Source organism: Pristiophorus japonicus, chromosome 8 (assembly GCF_044704955.1).
Source record: "Pristiophorus japonicus isolate sPriJap1 chromosome 8, sPriJap1.hap1, whole genome shotgun sequence".
NCBI lineage: Eukaryota > Metazoa > Chordata > Chondrichthyes > Pristiophoridae > Pristiophorus > Pristiophorus japonicus.
Window position 1 is genome coordinate 99600611 of NC_091984.1, and position 18580 is coordinate 99619190.

The window sequence follows — 18580 nt, forward strand, 5'->3', positions numbered from 1 at the left end:
TGATGGGATGTGTTATCAAAAGTTTATTTTAGACTATATATGCCCCACTCATTTGTTGGTGCTGCTGTTTTTCTCTCTCTCTCCCCTTTGCTAAGTACCCTGGTATCCAAACTAAAAATAGGGGAGCAGGGAACAGTAACCCATTCCCTACTTTCTGCCAAAGACATGAGGATGTGTGAGAGCACTGGTTTCTTGTGTGACAGTTTCCTCCCGCTCTTCATCTCCTAGGATGTGATTTGCCTTTATTAAGACACTTTAGTAGTTGATTTGAGATTAGCAACTGGCTCATGCCAATTCAGAAGTGAAGCTTATGTCCCATCATTGTGCACCAATGCACTGTTATGAAGCTGGCTGATTCTGCATTTTTATTCAATATGTTAACTAAAATGGCAGTTATGCATTTGACATATCAAGTCAAGTGCATCATTCGGGCAAGATGTTAAGTTTTTTTAACAACTAAAAAGCATATTTGTATTGAAACCACTCCTTATTCATGTGATCAACTTGTAAAAGTTAGTCTGCTAAAGTCACTGGGAAGTCAAATGCAGGACTAAGAGCTTCTTAGCATTAAATAAATTCTGCTGATTTTTTGGCGCCTTCTCACTTTTTTGAAGTAGTTTGTGTTAACTGCAGAAATAGCGAAGAGTACAGGAATTTGGTATTAAAATCAAATTTCATTGTTGCAGTCTACATTTCAATTTTGTTTTTCCTATATTTTTACTTTTTGATTCGCTGTTGAGCAACCACTATTGCCGATATGTTTTATATGTTTCCTCAGCTGGTAAGAAGACCTGTCCTTTGTGTCCAGAAGAAAAGTTCAAACCCAACTATAGTCACAAGCTGCGAAGGCATTTGCAACATCTGCATTGGAAAGTGTCGATAGAATTTGAAGGTAAATGTTTTTTGTACCTCATCACAGCAGACAAGACCTATTTATCATTTATCGAGTTGATTGGGAAATGAGTGCAAAGTTCAAAAAGATGCAAATGCCAAAACAGCCATTGCTGACATGTTTTGAAGGAATATTTCGGCTGTATCATGTTGCCAGGACTTCCCAGGAATCGTAATAGATTTGAAGCTGCTTAACGTTATACTCTGTTGGACCAATTATAACATTTATACGTACTATAACAAGAAGGGAACTTTCCTTATAAACACTTCCAGACTGTCTAATTTTACAATTTTAGATAAGGAAACAAAGCGTGAATAAATCTAATATTTTACTTCAATTTAACTATAATAAGGGCTATTTATTTTGAACTATGTTATTTTGGATTATTTTATCTTCAAAATTGAATCACGAGCGATTGCTTCTTCAATTTTTGCAAGACTTGTCAACATTTTTGAGTCAAAACAAGCTAGATGAGCAATGCATATAATATTGAATGTCAGCACCTTGAGACAGGTTGCTGAAGTTGGAAGATCAGGGGCAATGTCATGTCATCATCTTCAAAATCCTGGCTATCCTCACTAATTTCATAATCGTGACTTGGGTCGGTTGAAAGCCTCAATAGAGCTTGGGGTGTTCAAAGTGTCATCAACTGCGATCAGACTGAGGAACATCAGCAGGCATCGGTCCTGCTCACTGAAGTCGCTCCGAAGCGCTCTGCAGTTTAGGGTCAGCTTCAATTTCTTCGAGCATACCCGCTTCGCTAATGCCATTCACAAATTTTCTCTGAGTCATGACATACCAACTTCTACCAACAAAATAACAGCATCCAGCAAACTGTTCGAGAGTTTCGTCATCAATTCATAAGAAACTAGTCTTTTACTATGCAGAATAACCCTTGCAAAGCTCGATAATTTCACCGTCCATCGGCCGAAGGTTAGAAGTGGTATTCTTTGGAACATGAGACAATGCCACATTCGTTCGGCCTGAAATTTCAGAACGCACATGACAATTATCCATAATGATTTGCATGCACCTACGCTGAGGTTGAAGTTGTCTATCTAGAGATTGAATGCAGTCCTCAAAAACTGTAGAAGTCATCCAAGATCGCGGATTGAGATGATGTATTATTCCTCCAGGGAAGTGTTGAAAATTTTTGACGCACCTTGGCAGCTCTCTTTTACTGATGAACAGAAGAAGCAGCTTCTCCAATCCATCCATATTGGCAAGCATATTGCCTGCTTCCCACCAACGCACTTCCTGCCACAAAAGATGAGACTTCCCCAGCACCTCCTCCCAGAAGCTTCCAGAGAGGTTCCTCTTCATCGAGGTCGGAAGCATCATAAATAAGGCGAGCACTTTTGAAATAATGCAGGTAGAGTTGATGAAACCCATTCATTTGTCATTTCTGGGGCTACTTCATGAATTATGGCAAGAATATTCTTCCATCTCATGATTCATCCGAAGTTGACTGTACAGAGATTGCAAAACCTGATTTTTCCTGCAATTTTGACATCTTGGTTCCAATAAAATTTGTTCTAAATTCTGAAGAGAATTTTATCAGATGCTGCCTTCAACCATTCAAGAAATTCTGCACCAATATCATCGCGTTTCGAACTGTGCAACTGTTTCATGTCACTTCCGGAATTTCTACTTCAGGCTGATTTCAAGACAGAATCCCATTATTTATTGCACATTTAGCCGAAAAACATCCAGTCAGTTCTGTTCTGTCTCAAATGAAGCAATGTGACTGAGTACTGTAGACTTGAGTAAGTATGACCTTAATCTCTTCAGTCTGACCCAGAGTGCTGGCACAGCATGGGAGGCCTGCTTATAAGCAGTGCTCCCAAGGGATGCTGGGATCCCTTGGGACTCCAACAGATGTGCCCTCTGGTGGCGGTAGAATGTTGGTTACAAGGTGTTGCATACATAACATCACTTCCCGCTCCCCCCCCCACCCCCAAAGCCTTATTTACAGGGTGAGACGATCTGGGGCTTTCTGCTCCCTAGTCGATCGTCTCGGTACAAACACCGGTGCAGGTGAGTTGGCTGAGCCTTCGCTGGGCTGTTGCGCAGCTGGCCTTGCTGGGTTGCTGGGGATGATGAGTTCACCTTTGTGGTCAACCATGATGTCCGTTGCCACTTGTGTGTGTATCAGCGGGTCGAAGTTGGTAGTGTCCTCTTCAGGTTGCTTGTGGCTGTCTGGGAAACTAAGTTTGTAACCAGCATTCTACCGCCACCAGAGGGCGCATCTGTTGGAGTCCCAATTGATCTCAGCATTTCTTGGAAGCACTGCATATAAGCACGCCTCCCATGCTGTGCCAGCACTCTGGAGTCAGAATAAAAAGACTAAGGTCACACTTACTCAAGTCTACAGTACTCAGTCACATTGCTTTATTTGAGTCATAACAAAGTCCATTTGCAAATTTGACCTCAAACACCCTACTCCCTTCTTTGGCTACGACAATGCCAGCAAGCCTTTTGGGACCGTATCCATAGTTGAGTACAAATACAGGGTCATTGACTTCAATGTCGCGTGACAAATTTGCGCGATCGTGGTACATGCTTTGGTTATGCCACCTGCCCTCGACATGATCATGGAGATCAGGGTGGACTAGAGAGAGCCTTGTTTTGAGTGCCCTTTTCATGAGCAGTTCAGCAGGAGGAACTCCGGTGAGCAAGTGGGGTCTTGTGCGGTAGCTGAGCAGTACTCTGGAGAGGTGGGTCTGCAGGGAGCCTTCCGACACGCGTTTCAAGCTTTGCTTGATGGTTTGGACTGGCCGTTAGATGCGGGCTTAAACGGGGCAGATGTGACGTGCTTGATCCCATTGCGGATCATGAATTCCTTGAATTCAGCGCTGGTGAAGCATGGCCCATTGTCGCTGACGTCCTTGTGGATGTGCTTACAGACATTATTACACAGTCAATCCACTTTGAATAAGGATCCACAACAACCAAAAACATTTTACCTCGAAATGGGCCAGCGAAGTCAACGTGGATCCTAGACCACGGTTTGGAGGGCCATGACCACAAACTTGGCGGTGCCTCCCTGGGTGCATTGCTCAGTTGAGAGCAAGTGTTGCATTGGTGCACTCAAGACTCCAAATCTGAGTCGATGCCGGGTCACCACACATGAGATCTGGCTATAGCTTTCATCATTACTATGCCTGGGTGGGGACTGTGTAGGTCGCGTATGAAAGTTTCCCTGCCTTTCTTAGGCAAAACCATGCGATTACCTCACAAAAGACAGTCCGCCTGTATGGATATTTCGTCTTTGCGCCGCTGGAACGGCTTGATCTCTTCATGCATCTCCGCTGGGATGCTGGACCAGCTCCCGTGGAGGACACAGTTTTTTACAAGGGACAGTAAAGGATCCTGGCTGGTCCAGGTCCTGATCTAGCGGGCCTTAACGTGTGATTTTTTGTTTTCAAAAGCTTCCATCACCAAGAGCAAGTCTGCAGGCTGTGTCATTTCCACCTTGGTGGCAGGCAATGGTAGTCGACTGAGAGCATCAGCGCAGTTCTCTGTGCCTGGCCTGTGGCGAATTACATAGTTATATGCAGACAGCGTGAGTGCCCATCTTTGGATGCGAGCAGAGGCATTGGTATTAATATCTTTGCTCTCTCATAACGATATGAGCAGCTTATGGTCAGTTTCTAACTCGAACTTAAGCCCAAACAGATACTGGTGCATTTTTTTCACCCCGTAAACGCATGCCAGAGCTTCTTTTTCAATCATGCTGTAGGCCCTTTCAGCCTTGGACAAACTCCTGGACGCATAAGCGACAGGTTGCAATGTTCCCGATTCGTTTGCTTGTTGTAACACACACCTGACCCCGTACGAAGACACATCACAAGCTAGCATTAAACTTTTACATGGGTCATACCAAGCAAGCAGTTTGTTGGAACATAACAGATTTCTGGCTTTCTCAAAAGCAGTCTCTTGTGATTTTCCCATACCCAGTCGTCTCCCTTGCGTAGCAACACATGTAGAGGTTCTAGCAAGGTGCTTAACCCGGGTAGGAAATTTCCAAAATAATTGAGGAGTCCCAGGAACGACCGCAGCTCCGTCACGTTCTGTGGTCTCGGCGCGTTCTTGATGGCCTCCGTCTTGGCGTCGGTGGGTCTGATGCCGTCTGCCGCGATTCTTCTCTTCTCCCTTAGAACTCGACCTGTGGCACCAGGAAAACATACTTCAAGCATTTCAACCTGAGTCCCACGCAAACTAGCCGACTTAGAACCTCTTTCAGGTTCTGCAAGTGTTCGATGGTGTCCCGACCTGTGATCAATATGTCGTCCTGGAAAACCACGGTTCGCGGAACCGACTTGAGCAGACTCTTCATGTTTCTTTTGAAAAATAGCCGCGGCCGATCAAATCCCAAAGGGGCATCTATTGTAGATGAACAGACCTTTGTGCGAGTTGATGCAGGTGAGGCCTTTCGAAGATTCCGCCAGCTCCTGCGTCATGTAGGCCGAGGCCAGGTCCAACTTGGTGAACGTCTTCCCTCCTGCCAGCGTCGCAAATAGGTCGTCTGCCTTGAGTAGCGGGTACTGGTCCTGCAGCGAAAAATGGTTAATCGTTACTTTATAGTCCCCACAAATTCTGACATGCCATCACCCTTGAGAACCGGAACAATCGGACTGGCCCACTCATTGAACTCAACTGGCACGATGATGCCCTCTTTTTGCAGCCTGTCCAGCTCGATCTCCACTTTCTCTCATAGGACGTGATTGCACTAGAGAGGGTGCAGAGAAGATTTACTAGGATGTTGCCTGGAATGGAAAATCTTAGTTATGAGGACAGATTGTATAGGCTGGGTTTGTTCTCATTGAAAGAGAGGAGTTTGAGAGGAGACCTCATTGAGCTGTACAAAATATTGAGGGGCCTGGACATCGTGGATAGTAAGGGTCTATTTCCATTGGTGGGAGGGGTCTATTACGAGGGGGCATAGTTTTAAGGTGGTTGGAAGGTTTAGAGGGTATTTGAGGGGGGGTATCTTTACGCAGAGGGTTGTGGGGATCTAGAACTCGCTGCCTGGAAGAGTGGTGGATGCAGAAATCCTCACCACTTTTAAGAGATGGTTGGATGGCACTTGAAGTGCAGTAACCTGCAGGGTTACGGACCTAGAGCTGGTAGTTGGGATTAGACTGGATGACCTTTTGTTGGACAGCGCAGATATAATGGTAAGTACTTCAGGGAATAGAATATGGCCAGGATGATCTCCTGGACTAGTTTTGATTGCCTGGATGGGTCGGAGAGGAATTTTCCCAGATTTTTTTCTCCCTAAATTGGCCTGGATTTTTATCTGACTTTTGCCTCTCCCAGGAGATCACATGGCTCCGGTTGGGGTGGAGCGTAGATGTTTTCAGAAAAAGGGGTGTCGCAGTGTGTGAGGCGGATTGGTTAGGCTGGGTGCTCTTTGCCTTTCCGTCATTGTTCATAGGTTTATATGTAACCTTTAGGGCTGCTGATCATGGTCCGTGCGGCTCTTTGTCGGCCGGCGCATACACGATGTGCCGAAATGGCCACCTTCTGCGCTGTAAATTTCTATGTTTCTATCATATATGGCACCGCACGTGCCTTGTGGTGGTTGGGTCGTGTACCGGGAACCAAGTGGATGTGCACCTTCGCCCCAAAGAAAGTTCCGATGCCTGGCTCAAACAACGACGGGAACTTGCTCAAAACCTGGGCGCATGAGGCGTCGTCGATGGACGAAAGCGCTCGGATGTCATCCCAGTTCCAGCGGATTTTTCCCAGCCAGCTTCAGCCAAACAGTGTGGGGCCATCTCCTGGTACAATCCATAGTGGTAGTTCGTGCACCACTCCATCATAGACTTTTACTGCTGCACTGCCGATAACAGGGACCAGCTCTTTGGTGTAAGTTCTCAGCTTGATATGAATAGGGCTCAGCTTGCGCCTTTGTGCCTTGTTGCACCACAGCCTCTCGAAGGCCTTTTTGCTCATGATAGACTGACTCGCACTCGTGTCCAATTCCATGGATATTGGAATTCCGTTCAGTTCAACTTTTAACCTGATCGGTGGACATTGTGGTGAAGGTGTGTACCCCGTACACTTCTGCCTCCTCGGTTCGAGTCTCTAGTTCAGTTTGATCTGCCATGGATTGGTCTTCCTCTGCAACGTTGTAGTTTGCAGCTCGTCTGCACATTCGCTGGAGGTGTCCCATTGTTTCACAGCCTTTGCACGGTTGTTGTTTGAAGCAGCATTGATGGACTCGATGATCACCTCTGCAGCGTCAACAAGGTGTTAACTGCCTCGCATTCACACTTGATGGCGGACTCTGAGTCATCTGAGGTCGTGCAGCTGCAGGCGTGTACGTTCTGCCATATGTATTCCTGCCTGAAAACGACGTTACTTTGTGTGCAGTACTTGACGATGCATCTTTATGCTGCAAAATTTGCTAGATGTTATCGCTGGTGAACATAAATGTCTGGGCTATCGTTATGGCTTTGCTCAGGTTCGGTGTTTCAACAGTCAATAATTTGCAAAGGATAACCTCATGGCCAATGCCAAGCACAAAAAAGTCTCTTAACATTTGCACCAGGAATCCACCGAATTCGCAATGTCCTGCAAGGCGCCTTAATTCGGCGACGTAGCTCGCCACTTCCTGGCCTTCAGACCGTTGACATGTATAAAATCGATACCTTACCATCAGAATGCTCTCCTTCGGATTTAGGTGCTCCCGGACCAGCGTACACAGTTCTTTATACGATTTGGTTGTGGGTTTCACTGGACCAAGATGATTCTTTATGAGGCCATAGCTTGTTGCCCCACAGACGATGAGGAGGATCGCCCTTCGTTTGGCAGCGTTCTCATTCCCTTCCAGCTCGTTGGCCGGGAAGTATTGGTTGAGTCGCTCTACGAAGGCCTCCCAATCGTCACCGTCTGAGAATTTCTCCAGGATACCAACAGTTCTCTGCATTTTCACGTAATGGTTCGTTATCTATTACTCGTCGCCAGTTGTTATGTCTCAAATAAAACAATGTGACTGAGTACTGTAGTCTTGAGTAAGTGTGACCTTAGTCTCTTTATTCTGACTCCAGAATGCTGGCACAGCATGGGAGGGCTGCTTATATGCAGTGCTCCCAAGGGACGCTGGGATCCCTTGGGACTCCAACACATGCGCCCTCTGTTGGCAGTAGAATGCTGGTTACAAGGTGTTGCATACATAACAAGTTCAATCTCTGATCATTAAACAGAGGGAGAGAAAGTGGCACACTGACACTGGGAGCGAGCTACACAACGCCGGAGAGGGAGAGCTACACACCGACAGAGAGAGAGAGAGAGAGAGAGAAAGAGCTACACACCGACAGAGAGAGAGTTACACACCGACAGAGAGAGAGCTACACACCGACGGCGAGAGAGAGAGAGCTAAACACCGACGGCGAGAGAGAGAGAGCTACACACCGACGGGGAGAGAGAGCTACACACCGACAGAGAGAGAGCGAGAGCTACACACCGACAGAGAAAGAGAGCTAACACCGACAGAGAGAGAGAGAGAGAGAGAGCTACACCGAGAGAGAGAGCGAGAGCTACACAACGAGAGAGAGAGAGAGAGAGCTACACACCGACAGAGAGAGAGAGAGAGAGAGAGAGCTACACAGCGAGAGAGAGAGCGAGAGCTACACAACGAGAGAGAGAGAGCTACACACCGACAGAGAGAGAGAGAGAGCTACACAGCGAGAGAGAGAGCGAGAGCTACACAACGAGAGAGAGAGAGCTACACACCGACAGAGAGAGAGAGAGAGAGAGAGCTACACACCGACAGAGAGAGAGAGAGAAAGAGAGAGAGAGAGCTACACACCGACAGAGAGAGAGAGAGAGAGAGAGCTACACACCGAGAGAGAGAGAGCTATACACCGAGAGAGAAAGAGAGAGAGAGCTACACACCGAGAGAGAGAGTGAGAGCTATACACAGAGCGAGAGAGAGAGCACTACACACCGAGCGAGAGAGAGAGCTACACATCGACAGAGAGCGACAGAGAGAGAGAGAGAGAGAGAGAGAGAGCTACACACCGACAGAGAGAGAGAGAGAGAGAGAGAGAGAGCGCTATACACCGAGAGAGAGCGAGAGAGAGAGTGAGAGCTATACACCGCGCGAGAGAGAGAGAGCTACACAGAGAGAGAGAGAGAGCGCTACACACCGACAGAGAGAGAGAGAGCTACACATCGACAGAGAGAGAGCTATACACAGACAGAGAGAGAGAGAGATAGCTATACACCGAGAGAGAAAGAGAGAGAGAACGACACACCGAGAGAGAGAGCGCTACACACCGACAGAGAGTGAGAGCTATACACCGAGCGAGAAAGAGAGCTACACATCGACAGAGAGAGAGCGACACAGAGAGAGAGAGAGAGAGAGCTACACACCGAGAGAGAGAGAGAGAGAGAGCTCTACACACCGACAGAGAGAGAGAGAGAGAGCTACACATCGACGGAGAGAGAGCGACACAGAGAGAGCTACACACCGAGAGAGAGAGAGAGAGACAGAGAGAGCGAGAGAGAGAGAGAGAGAGACAGAGAGAGAGAGAGAGAGAGCTACACACCGACAGAGAGAGAGAGAGAGAGCTACACACCGACAGAGAGAGATAAAGAGCTACACAGAGAGAGAAAGAGAGCTACACACCGAGAGAGTGAGAAAGAGAGCGACACGTCGACAGAGAGAGTGGGGGAGAGAGAGCTACACACCGAGAGTGTAAAGTTCTGTCCCCTCAGTACAGATTCACACGAGGCATGTAGTGAAGTCAAGGTCACTCTGGACCTGCACCTTTATTTCACAGCTCTGGAATGCTGCACTTGCCCGAGACCTGTGCTTATATATCTGTCTCTTGCAAGTGCACCCCTGGTGGTAAGGTATGCTGGTGGTTACAGGTCATATCTTATTACAGTCATGTATAGCATGTTAGGATACAGTTTTATATAATAATGTAAGATACATGACATCACCCTCCCCCAAGGTCTTATTGTCTTTAAAGGTTCAGTCTCTCAGGTGGTCTACGCTCTCGCGTGGAGCATCTGAGTTGTGGTTCAGTTGTTTGCCTTGGTGTCTGTTTTTCTTTGGGTGTGGTTGCTGGTATCTCGCCTGGGCTGTTTGTTTCGATTGGTGTGATTGTTGTTGACTCGCCTGGGCTGTCTGTTGGGATTGCCCTTTCCTCAGGTTGTTCCCTCTGTCTGTCCACCAGGTGTGGTGCGAGTTCCACATTGTAGTCTGCCTCTGGTTCCGCAGTGTTGTTGGTAAATCTGCTTTTGACTTGGTCTACATGCCTCCGGCAGGTTTTGCGATTGTCCATTTGTACTACCAGTAGCCTGTTTCCTTCCTTACCCGTTACTGTTCCTGCAAGCCATTTGGGACCCCTGCCATAGTTTAGTACAAACACTTTGTCCCCTATCTCATTCCATCTCCCCCTCGAATTTCTGTCATGATACTCAGTCAGCTTACGGCGCTTTGCCTCAACGATTTCGTGCATGTCTGGGAGGATTAATGAGAGCCTTGTTTTTAAAGTCCTTTTCATCAACAGTTGCGCGGGGGGGGATCACAGTCAGTGAGTGCGGACGAGATCTGCATGCCAGCAGCAGTCGTGACAGGCTACCCTGCAGCATGGGACCTTGGATTTTAAGCATGCCTTGTTTAATGATTTGCACTGCTCTCTCCGCCTGGCCGTTGGAGGCTGGCTTGAATGGTGCCGTCTTGACGTGATTTATGCCGTGGTCAATTATAAAGTCTTGGAATTCTGCGCTGGTGAAGCACGGACCATTGTCACTGATCAATGTGTCAGGAATTCCGTGCATTGCAAACATAGTTGTGAGGCTCTCCACAGTGGGTGGAGGTTGTGCTCGAGTTTAAAATGGTGCATTCGATCCACTTTGAAAATGCATCTAGAACTACGAGGAACATTTTGCCCATGAATGGGCCCGCATAGTCGACATGCACCCGCGACCACGGTTTGGTAGGCCAGGGCCAAGGGCTCAGTGGAGCCTCCCTGGGGGCATTGCTGAGTTGGGCACAAATGGTGCACCTTCAGACGCAGAGCTCCAAGTCCGTGTCAATACCAGGCCACCAGACATGGGATCTGGTTATGACCTTCATGAGAACGATCCCCGGGTGCTCGCGGTGGAGCTCCCGGACAAATGCCTCTCTGCCTCACAGAGGCATGACTACTCGGCTACCCCACATCAGGCAGTCTGCTTGTAGTGATAGCTCATGCATGCGCCTGTGAAAGGGTTTTAATTCCTCGGGGCAGGCATCGCGAGCCTCTGCCCAATCACCGGTTAGGACACATCTTTTTACTAAGGATAACGTGGGGTCGCTGGCCGTCCAGGCTCTGATTTGGCGAGCCGTCATGGGCGAACCTGTGGACTCAAAGGCATTGATTGCCATGAATATCTCACAGTCCTGTTCGTCAGACCCTTCCGTGGTCGCCAGGGGTAGCCTGCTGAGCGCGTCGGCACAGTTGTCTGTGCCTGGTCTGTGGCTTATTGTGTAGTCGTAGGACGCCAGCATGAGTGCCCACCATTGAATTCGCGGCGAGGCGTTGGCGTTTATTGCCTTGCTCTCGGATAGGAGGGACATGAGGGGCTTGTGGTCGGTTTCTAACGCGAACTTGGCCCCGAAAAGGTATTGGTGCATCTTTTTGACACCGTACACGCACGCGAGCGCCTCCTTCTCTACCATTCCGTACCCACGCTCCACCCGCGAAAGTGACCTGGAGGCATAAGCTATGGGTTGTAATTTGCCCGCACTATTGACATGTTGCAAAAGGCACCTGACCCCATATGCTGTCGCATCGCATGTGAAAACTAGCTTTTTAACCTGGGTCAAAGAAAGTCAAGACACTGTTGGAACACAGAAGGTTGCGTGCCTTATTGAAGGCGCGTTCCTGGGCGTCCCCCCAAAACCAATCGCACCCCTTCCTGAGTTGCACGTGGAGAGGCTCCAGCAGCGTGCTTAAGTTCTGCATAAAGCTCCCAAAGTAATTGAGTAGCCCGAGAAAGGCGCGCAGCTCTGAGACATTCCGGGGCCTGGGTGCTAGGCGAATTGCTTCTGTTTTGGACTCTGTTGCGCAGATTCCATCAGCGGCTATCCTTCTGCCCAAAAATTCAACCTCGGGTGCGAGAAACAGGCACTTGGATTTCTTGACTCATAGACCTACCCGATCCAACCGCTTTAGTACTTCCTCCAAATTACGGAGATGGGAGTCGGTGTCCCTGCCCGTGATAAGTATGTTGTCGTGAAATACAACTGTCCCCGGGATGGACTTGAGCAGACTCTCCATGTTGCGCTGAAATCTGGTAGCTGCCGACCTGATGCCGAATGGGCATCGATTGTACATGAAAAGGCCTCGATGTGTGTTGATGGTGGTGAGTAGCTTGGATTCCTCGGTCAATTCTTGCATCATATATGCGGATGTGGGGTCTAATTTTGAGAAAAGTTTACCTCCAGCCAATGTGGCAAATAAGTCCTCCGCTCTGGGCAGCGGGTACTGGTCCTGTAGGGAGACTCTGTTTATGGTAGATTTGTAGTCCCCACAGATTCGTACGGATCCATCAGGCTTCATGACTGGGACGATGGGACTTGCCCAGTCGCTAAATTCCACAGGTGATATAATGCCTTCCCGCAGAAGCCTGTTTAGTTTGTGTTCAATCTTTTCCCTCATCACATAGGGTACAGCTTTGACCTTGTGATGGACCGGTCTAGCATCCTGTGTGATGTAGATTTTGACTTTGGCCCCTTTGAAAGTGCCCACACCTGGCTGAAAGAGATGTTCAAATCGCTTTATAATTGTTGAGCAGGAGGTCCGTTCCTCGAATGACATGGCATGGACATCGTCCCATTTCCAGTTTAGTTTTGCCAGCCAGCTTCTCTCCAGCAGTGCTGGGGGGTCTCCAGGGACAATCCACAGGGGAAGTCGGTTCACTGTCCCTTTGTGTGTGACAGAGAGCATGGCGCTGCCGAGGACTGGTATGCTTTCTTTGGTACAGGACCTTAGTTTGGTGTCGACCCTTGTGAGTTTTGGTCTGTCTCTTTTATGCGACCACAGTCGTTCAAATTGTTGAGCGCCCATGAGACATTGACTCGCTCCCGTATCCAGCTCCATGTTGACAGATATCCCATTGAGTAGGACCCTCATCATTATAGGAGGCATCCTGTTGTAGGAGCAGCGGCCATTGATCGTGTTGACTCGCTGTACATCGGTGTCCCAGGTACTGTCCCCACCATCTTCTGGTCCGCTTTCCGACCCATCCGATTCGTATACCAGCCGAGCTGCCGTTTTTTTGCACATGCGGGCCAAATGCCCTGTATATTCACAATTTCTGCAAACAGCCTGCTGAAATCGACATCCTCTTGACGAGTGCCCACCCCCACACCTCCAGCACAGACCTGTTCCATTGTTCAAAGAGTTCCCAAAGAATGAGCTGCGTCTGGCTGATCTCTCTTGAGCTTCTCTCAGTTTGCAGTTGATTGTTTGCATTGTGGGTTGATGAGGTGTGAACGGCCGTTCCTGTGGCCCTTGATGGCTTCTGCCTGCAGTCGAGAGCCTGTTCTCCCGGTTTTGTCTGTGTGTGGGGGTAGCAGCTTGTTTAATGCTGTGAACTTCTTGTTCCAATATTTCGTTAGTTGTCGTACCTGCATTGTAAATCAACCTCGTTTCTTCTTCCCCTACCAAGAATTTCTGTGCAACCAGTGCTGCTGCCTCTAAGGTCAGGTTCTTGGTCTCTATGAACTTTCGGAATATGCCTGCGTGGCCTATTCCTTCAATGAAAAAGTCTCTCAGCATTTCTCTCCTCAGTTCATCGGAGAACTCACATAAACAAGAAGTGGTAGCGTGGTCGAGCGGTCTAAGGCGCTGGATCCAAGCTTCAGTCTCTGCGGAGGCGTGGGTTCGAATCCCACTGCTGTCAGTATTTGCACTGTGTAACATTTTCAAATCGCACGGGGTAGCCTGGAGGAGGAATTCATAGAATGCATACGGGATTGTTTCTTAGAACAGTATGTTACAGAACCTACAAGGGAGCAAGCCATCTTTGATCTGGTCCTGTGTAATGAGACAGGAATAATAAACGATCTCCTAGTAAAAGATCCTCTCGGAATGAGTGATCACAGTATGGTTGAATTTGTAATACAGATTGAGGGTCAGGAAGTAGTGTCTCAAACGAGCGAACTATGCTTAAACAAAGGGGACTACAGTGGGATGAGTGCAGAGTTGGCTAAAGTAGACTGGAAACACAGACTAAACGGTGGCACAATTGAGGAACAGTGGAGGACTTTTAAGGAGCTCTTTCACAGTGCTCAACAAAAATATATTCCAGTGAAAAAGAAGGGCGGTAAGAGAAGGGATAACCAGCCGTGGATAACCAAGGAAATAAAGGAGAGTATCAAATTAAAAACCAATGCGTATAAGGTGGCCACGGTTAGTGGGAAAATAGAAGATTGGGAAAATTTTAAACGACAGCAAAGAATGACTAAGAAAGCAATGAAGAAAAGAAAGATAGATTACGAAGGTAAACTTGTGCAAAAACATAAAAACGGATAGCAAAAGCTTTTATGGATATATAAAACGGAAAAGAGTGACTAAATTAAATGTTGGTCCCTTAGAAGATGAGAAGGGGGATTAAATAATGGGAAATGTGGAAATGGCTGAGACCTTAAACAATTATTTTGCTTCGGTCTTCACAGTGGAAGACACAGAAACCATGCCAGAAATTGCTGGTCACAGGAATGTGGGAAGGGAGGACCTTGAGACAATCATTATCACTAGGGGGGTGTAGTGCTGGACAGGCTAATGGGACTCAAGGTAGACAAGTCCCCTGGTCCTGATGAAATGCATCCCAGGGTATTAAAAGAGATGGTGGAAGTTATAGCAGATGCATTTGTTATAATCTACCAAAATTCTCTGGACTCTGGGGAGGTGCCAGCGGATTGGAAAGCAGCTAATGTAACGCCTCTGTTTAAAAAAGGGGGCAGACAAAAGGCAGGTAACTATAGGCCGGTTAGTTTAACATCTGTAGTGGGGAAAATGCTTGAAACTATCATTAAGGAAGAAATAGCGGGACATCTAGATAGGAATAGTGCAATCAAGCAGATGCAGCATGGATTCATGAAGGGGAAATCATGTTTAACTAATTTACTGGAATTCTTTGAGGATATAACGAGCATGGTGGATAGAGGTGTACCGATGGATGTGGTGTATCTCGATTTTCAAAAGGCATTCGATAAGGTGCCACAGAAAAGGTTACTGCAGAAGATAAAGGTACGCGGAGTCGGTGGAAATATATTAGCATGGATAGAGAATTGGCTGGCTAACAGAAAGCAGAGAGTCGGGATAAATGGGTCCTTTTCAGGTTGGAAATCGGTGGTTAGTGGTGTACCACAGGGATCGGTGCTGGGACCACAACTGTTTACAGTATACATAGATGACCTGGAAGAGGGGACTGAGTGTAGTGTAACAAAGTTTGCAGATGACACTAAGATTAGTGGGAAAGCAGGTTGTGTAGAGGACACAGAGAGGCTGCAAAGAGATTTAGATAGGTTAAGCGAATGGGCTAAGGTTTGGCAGATGGAATACAATGTCGGAAAGTGTGAGGTCATCCACCTTTAGAAAAAAAAACAGTAAAAGGAAATATTATTTGAATGGGGAGAAATTACAACATGCTGCGGTGCAGAGGGACCTGGGGGTCCTTGTGCATGAATCCCAAAAAGTTAGTTTGCAGGTGCAAGAGGTAATCAGGAAGGCGAATGGAATGTTGGCCTTCATTGCGAGAGGGATGGAGTACAAAAGCAGGGAGGTCCTTCTGCAACTGTATAGGGTATTGGTGAGGCCACACTTGGAGTACTGCGTGCAGTTTTGGTCACATTACTTAAGGAAGGATATGCTAGGTTTGGAGGGGGTACAGAGACGATTCACTAGGCTGATTCCGGAGATGAGGGGGTTACCTTATGATGATAGATTGAGTAGACTGGGTCTTTACTCGTTGGAGTTCAGAAGGATGAGGGGTGATCTTATAGAAACATTTAAAATAATGAAAGGAATAGACAAGATAGAGGCAGACAGGTTGTTTCCACTGGTCGGGGAGACTAGAACTCGGGGGCACAGCCTTAAAATACGGGGGAGCCAATTTAAAACCGAGTTGAGAATGAATTTCTTCTCCCAGAGGGTTGTGAATCTGTGGAATGCTCTGCCCAAGGAAGCAGTTGAGGCTAGTTCATTGAATGTATTCAAGTCACAGATAGATAGATTTTTAACCAATAAGGGAATTAAGGGTTACGGGGAGCGGGCGGGTAAGTGGAGCTGAGTCCACGGCCAGATCAGCCATGATCTTGTTGAATGGCGGAGCAACTCGAGGGGCTAGATGGCCTACTCCTGTTCCTAATTCTTATGTTCTTATGTAAACTAGCCAACCTCCGAAGTTCCACCACGAAGTCGGGTATGCTCTGGCCCACACAGCATCTGTAGTTGTAGAACCTGTGTCTGGCCATGTGTAGGCTGCTCGCTGGCTTCAGGTGGTCTCTTACCAGTGTGCTCAATTCTTCAAACGACTTGCTTGCTGGTTTCTCGGGTGCCAACAGATCCTTCATTAAAGCGTATGTTTTCGAGCCACAGCTGGTCAAGAGATGGGCTCTTCTCTTGTCTGCCTTATCGTCGCCTAACCAGTCTTTGGTTACAAAGCTTTGCTGGAGCCTTTCTATAAAGTCCTCCCAATTGTCTCCCGCATTGTACTTTTCATCTGATCCGTTGTTCGCCATTCTGTGGATTCTGTAATCCCGTAACCCGTCGCCACTGTAAAGTCCTGTCCCCTCAGTACAGATTCACACGAGGCATGTAGTGAAGTCAAGGTCACTCTGGACCTGCACCTTTATTTCACAGCTCTGGAATGCTGCACTTGCCTAAGACCTGTGCTTATATATCTGTCTCTTGCAAGTGCACCCCTGGTGGTAAGGTCTGCTGGTGGTTACAGGTCATATCTTATTACAGTCATGTATAGCATGTTAGGATACAGTTATATAGAATAATGTAAGATACATGACACCGAGAGAGAGAGAGCTACATACCGAGAGAGAGAGAGAGAGCTACACACCGACAGACCGAGAGAGAGCCACACACTGAGCGAGAGAGAGAGAGATCTACACACGACAGAGAGAGAGTGAGAGAGCTACACACCGAGAGAGGGAGAGAGCTACACACCGAAGAGAGAGAGCGAGAGAGCTACACACCGAGAGAGGGAGAGAGCGAGAGCTACACACCGAGAGAGAGAGCTACACACCGACAAAGAGAGAGAGAGAGAGCGACACACCGACAGAGAGAGAGAGAGAGCTACACACCGAGAGAGGGAGAGAGAGAGAGAGCTACACAGAGAGAGCGAGAGAGAGAGCTACACACCGAGAGAGAGAGCTACACACCGACAAAGAGAGAGAGAGAGAGCGACACACCGACAGAGAGAGAGAGAGAGCTACACACCGAGAGAGAGAGAGAGCTACACACCGAAAGAGAGAGAGCGAGAGAGAGAGCTACACACCGAGAGAGAGAGAGAGAGAGAGCTACACACCGAGAGAGAGAGAGCTACACACCGAAAGAGAGAGAGCGAGAGAGCTACACACCGACAGAGAGAGAGAGAGAGAGAGCTACACACCGACAGAGAGAGAGAGAGCTACACACCGACAGAGAGAGAGAGAGAGCTACACACCGAGAGCTACACACCGACAGAGAGAGAGAGCGAGAGCTACACACCGACAGAGAGAGAGAGAGCTACACACCGACAGAGAGAGAGAGAGAGCTACACACCGAGAGCTACACACCGACAGAGAGAGAGCGAGAGCTACACACCGACAGAGAGAGAGAGCTACACACCGAGAGAGAGAGAGAGAGAGAGAGCTACACACCGAGAGAGAGAGCGAGAGCTACACACCGACAGAGAGAGAGAGCTACACACCGACAGAGAGAGAGAGCTACACACCGACAGAGAGAGAGAGAGAGCTACACACCGACAGAGAAAGAGAATAGAGAGAGAGAGAGAGCTACACACCGAGAGAGAGAGAGAGAGAGAGATACACACAGACCGAGAGAGAGTGACAGAGCTACTCATCGACAAAGAGAGAGAGAGAGAGAGAGAGAGCTACACACCAACAGAGAGCTACACATCGACAGAGAGAGAGAGAGAGAGCTACACATCGACAGAGAGAGTGAGAGAGCTGCACACCGACAGAGAGAAAGAGCTACACATCGACAGAGAGAGAGACACTCCATCGGAGAGAGAGAGAGAGAGCTACACACCGAGAGAGTGGGAGAGAGAGAATGTTACATACGAGAGAGAGATCTACACAGCGACAGAGAGAGAGAGAGAGAGAGATCTGCACACTGACAGAGAGAGAGAGAGCTACATACCGTGAGAGAGAGAGAAAGCTGCACACCGACAGAGAGAAAGAGAGAGAGGGAGAGAGCTACACCCCAACAGAGAGAGAGAGAGCTACAGAGAGACAGAGCTACAAACCGAGAGAGAGAGAGAGAGAGCTACACATCGACAGAGAGAAAGAGAGCTACACACCGACAGAGAGAGCGAGCTACACACCGACAGAGAGAGAGAGAGAGGGAGAGAGAGAATGTTACGTACCGAGAGAGAGAGAGATCTACACAGCGACAGAGAGAGAGAGAGATCTACACACCGACAGAGAGAGAGAGA

The 18580-nt window shown here is 48.0% G+C and overlaps 1 protein-coding gene and 1 non-coding gene across 6 annotated transcripts in view; both read left to right on the top strand.

Moving 5' to 3' along the window:
• Positions 1-18580, top strand: part of trmt1l (tRNA methyltransferase 1-like) — a 155237-nt gene that overhangs the window by 8256 nt on the left and 128401 nt on the right. For all 5 annotated transcript variants that reach the window (XM_070887175.1, XM_070887170.1, XM_070887171.1 and 2 more), the window contains one exon: positions 779-892. In XM_070887175.1, the coding sequence (XP_070743276.1) occupies positions 779-892 (114 nt within the window). The remainder of the gene's footprint in view (positions 1-778; positions 893-18580) is intronic.
• Positions 13726-13807, top strand: trnal-caa (transfer RNA leucine (anticodon CAA)). Its single transcript has one exon. It is a non-coding gene; the product is annotated as a tRNA-Leu (tRNA).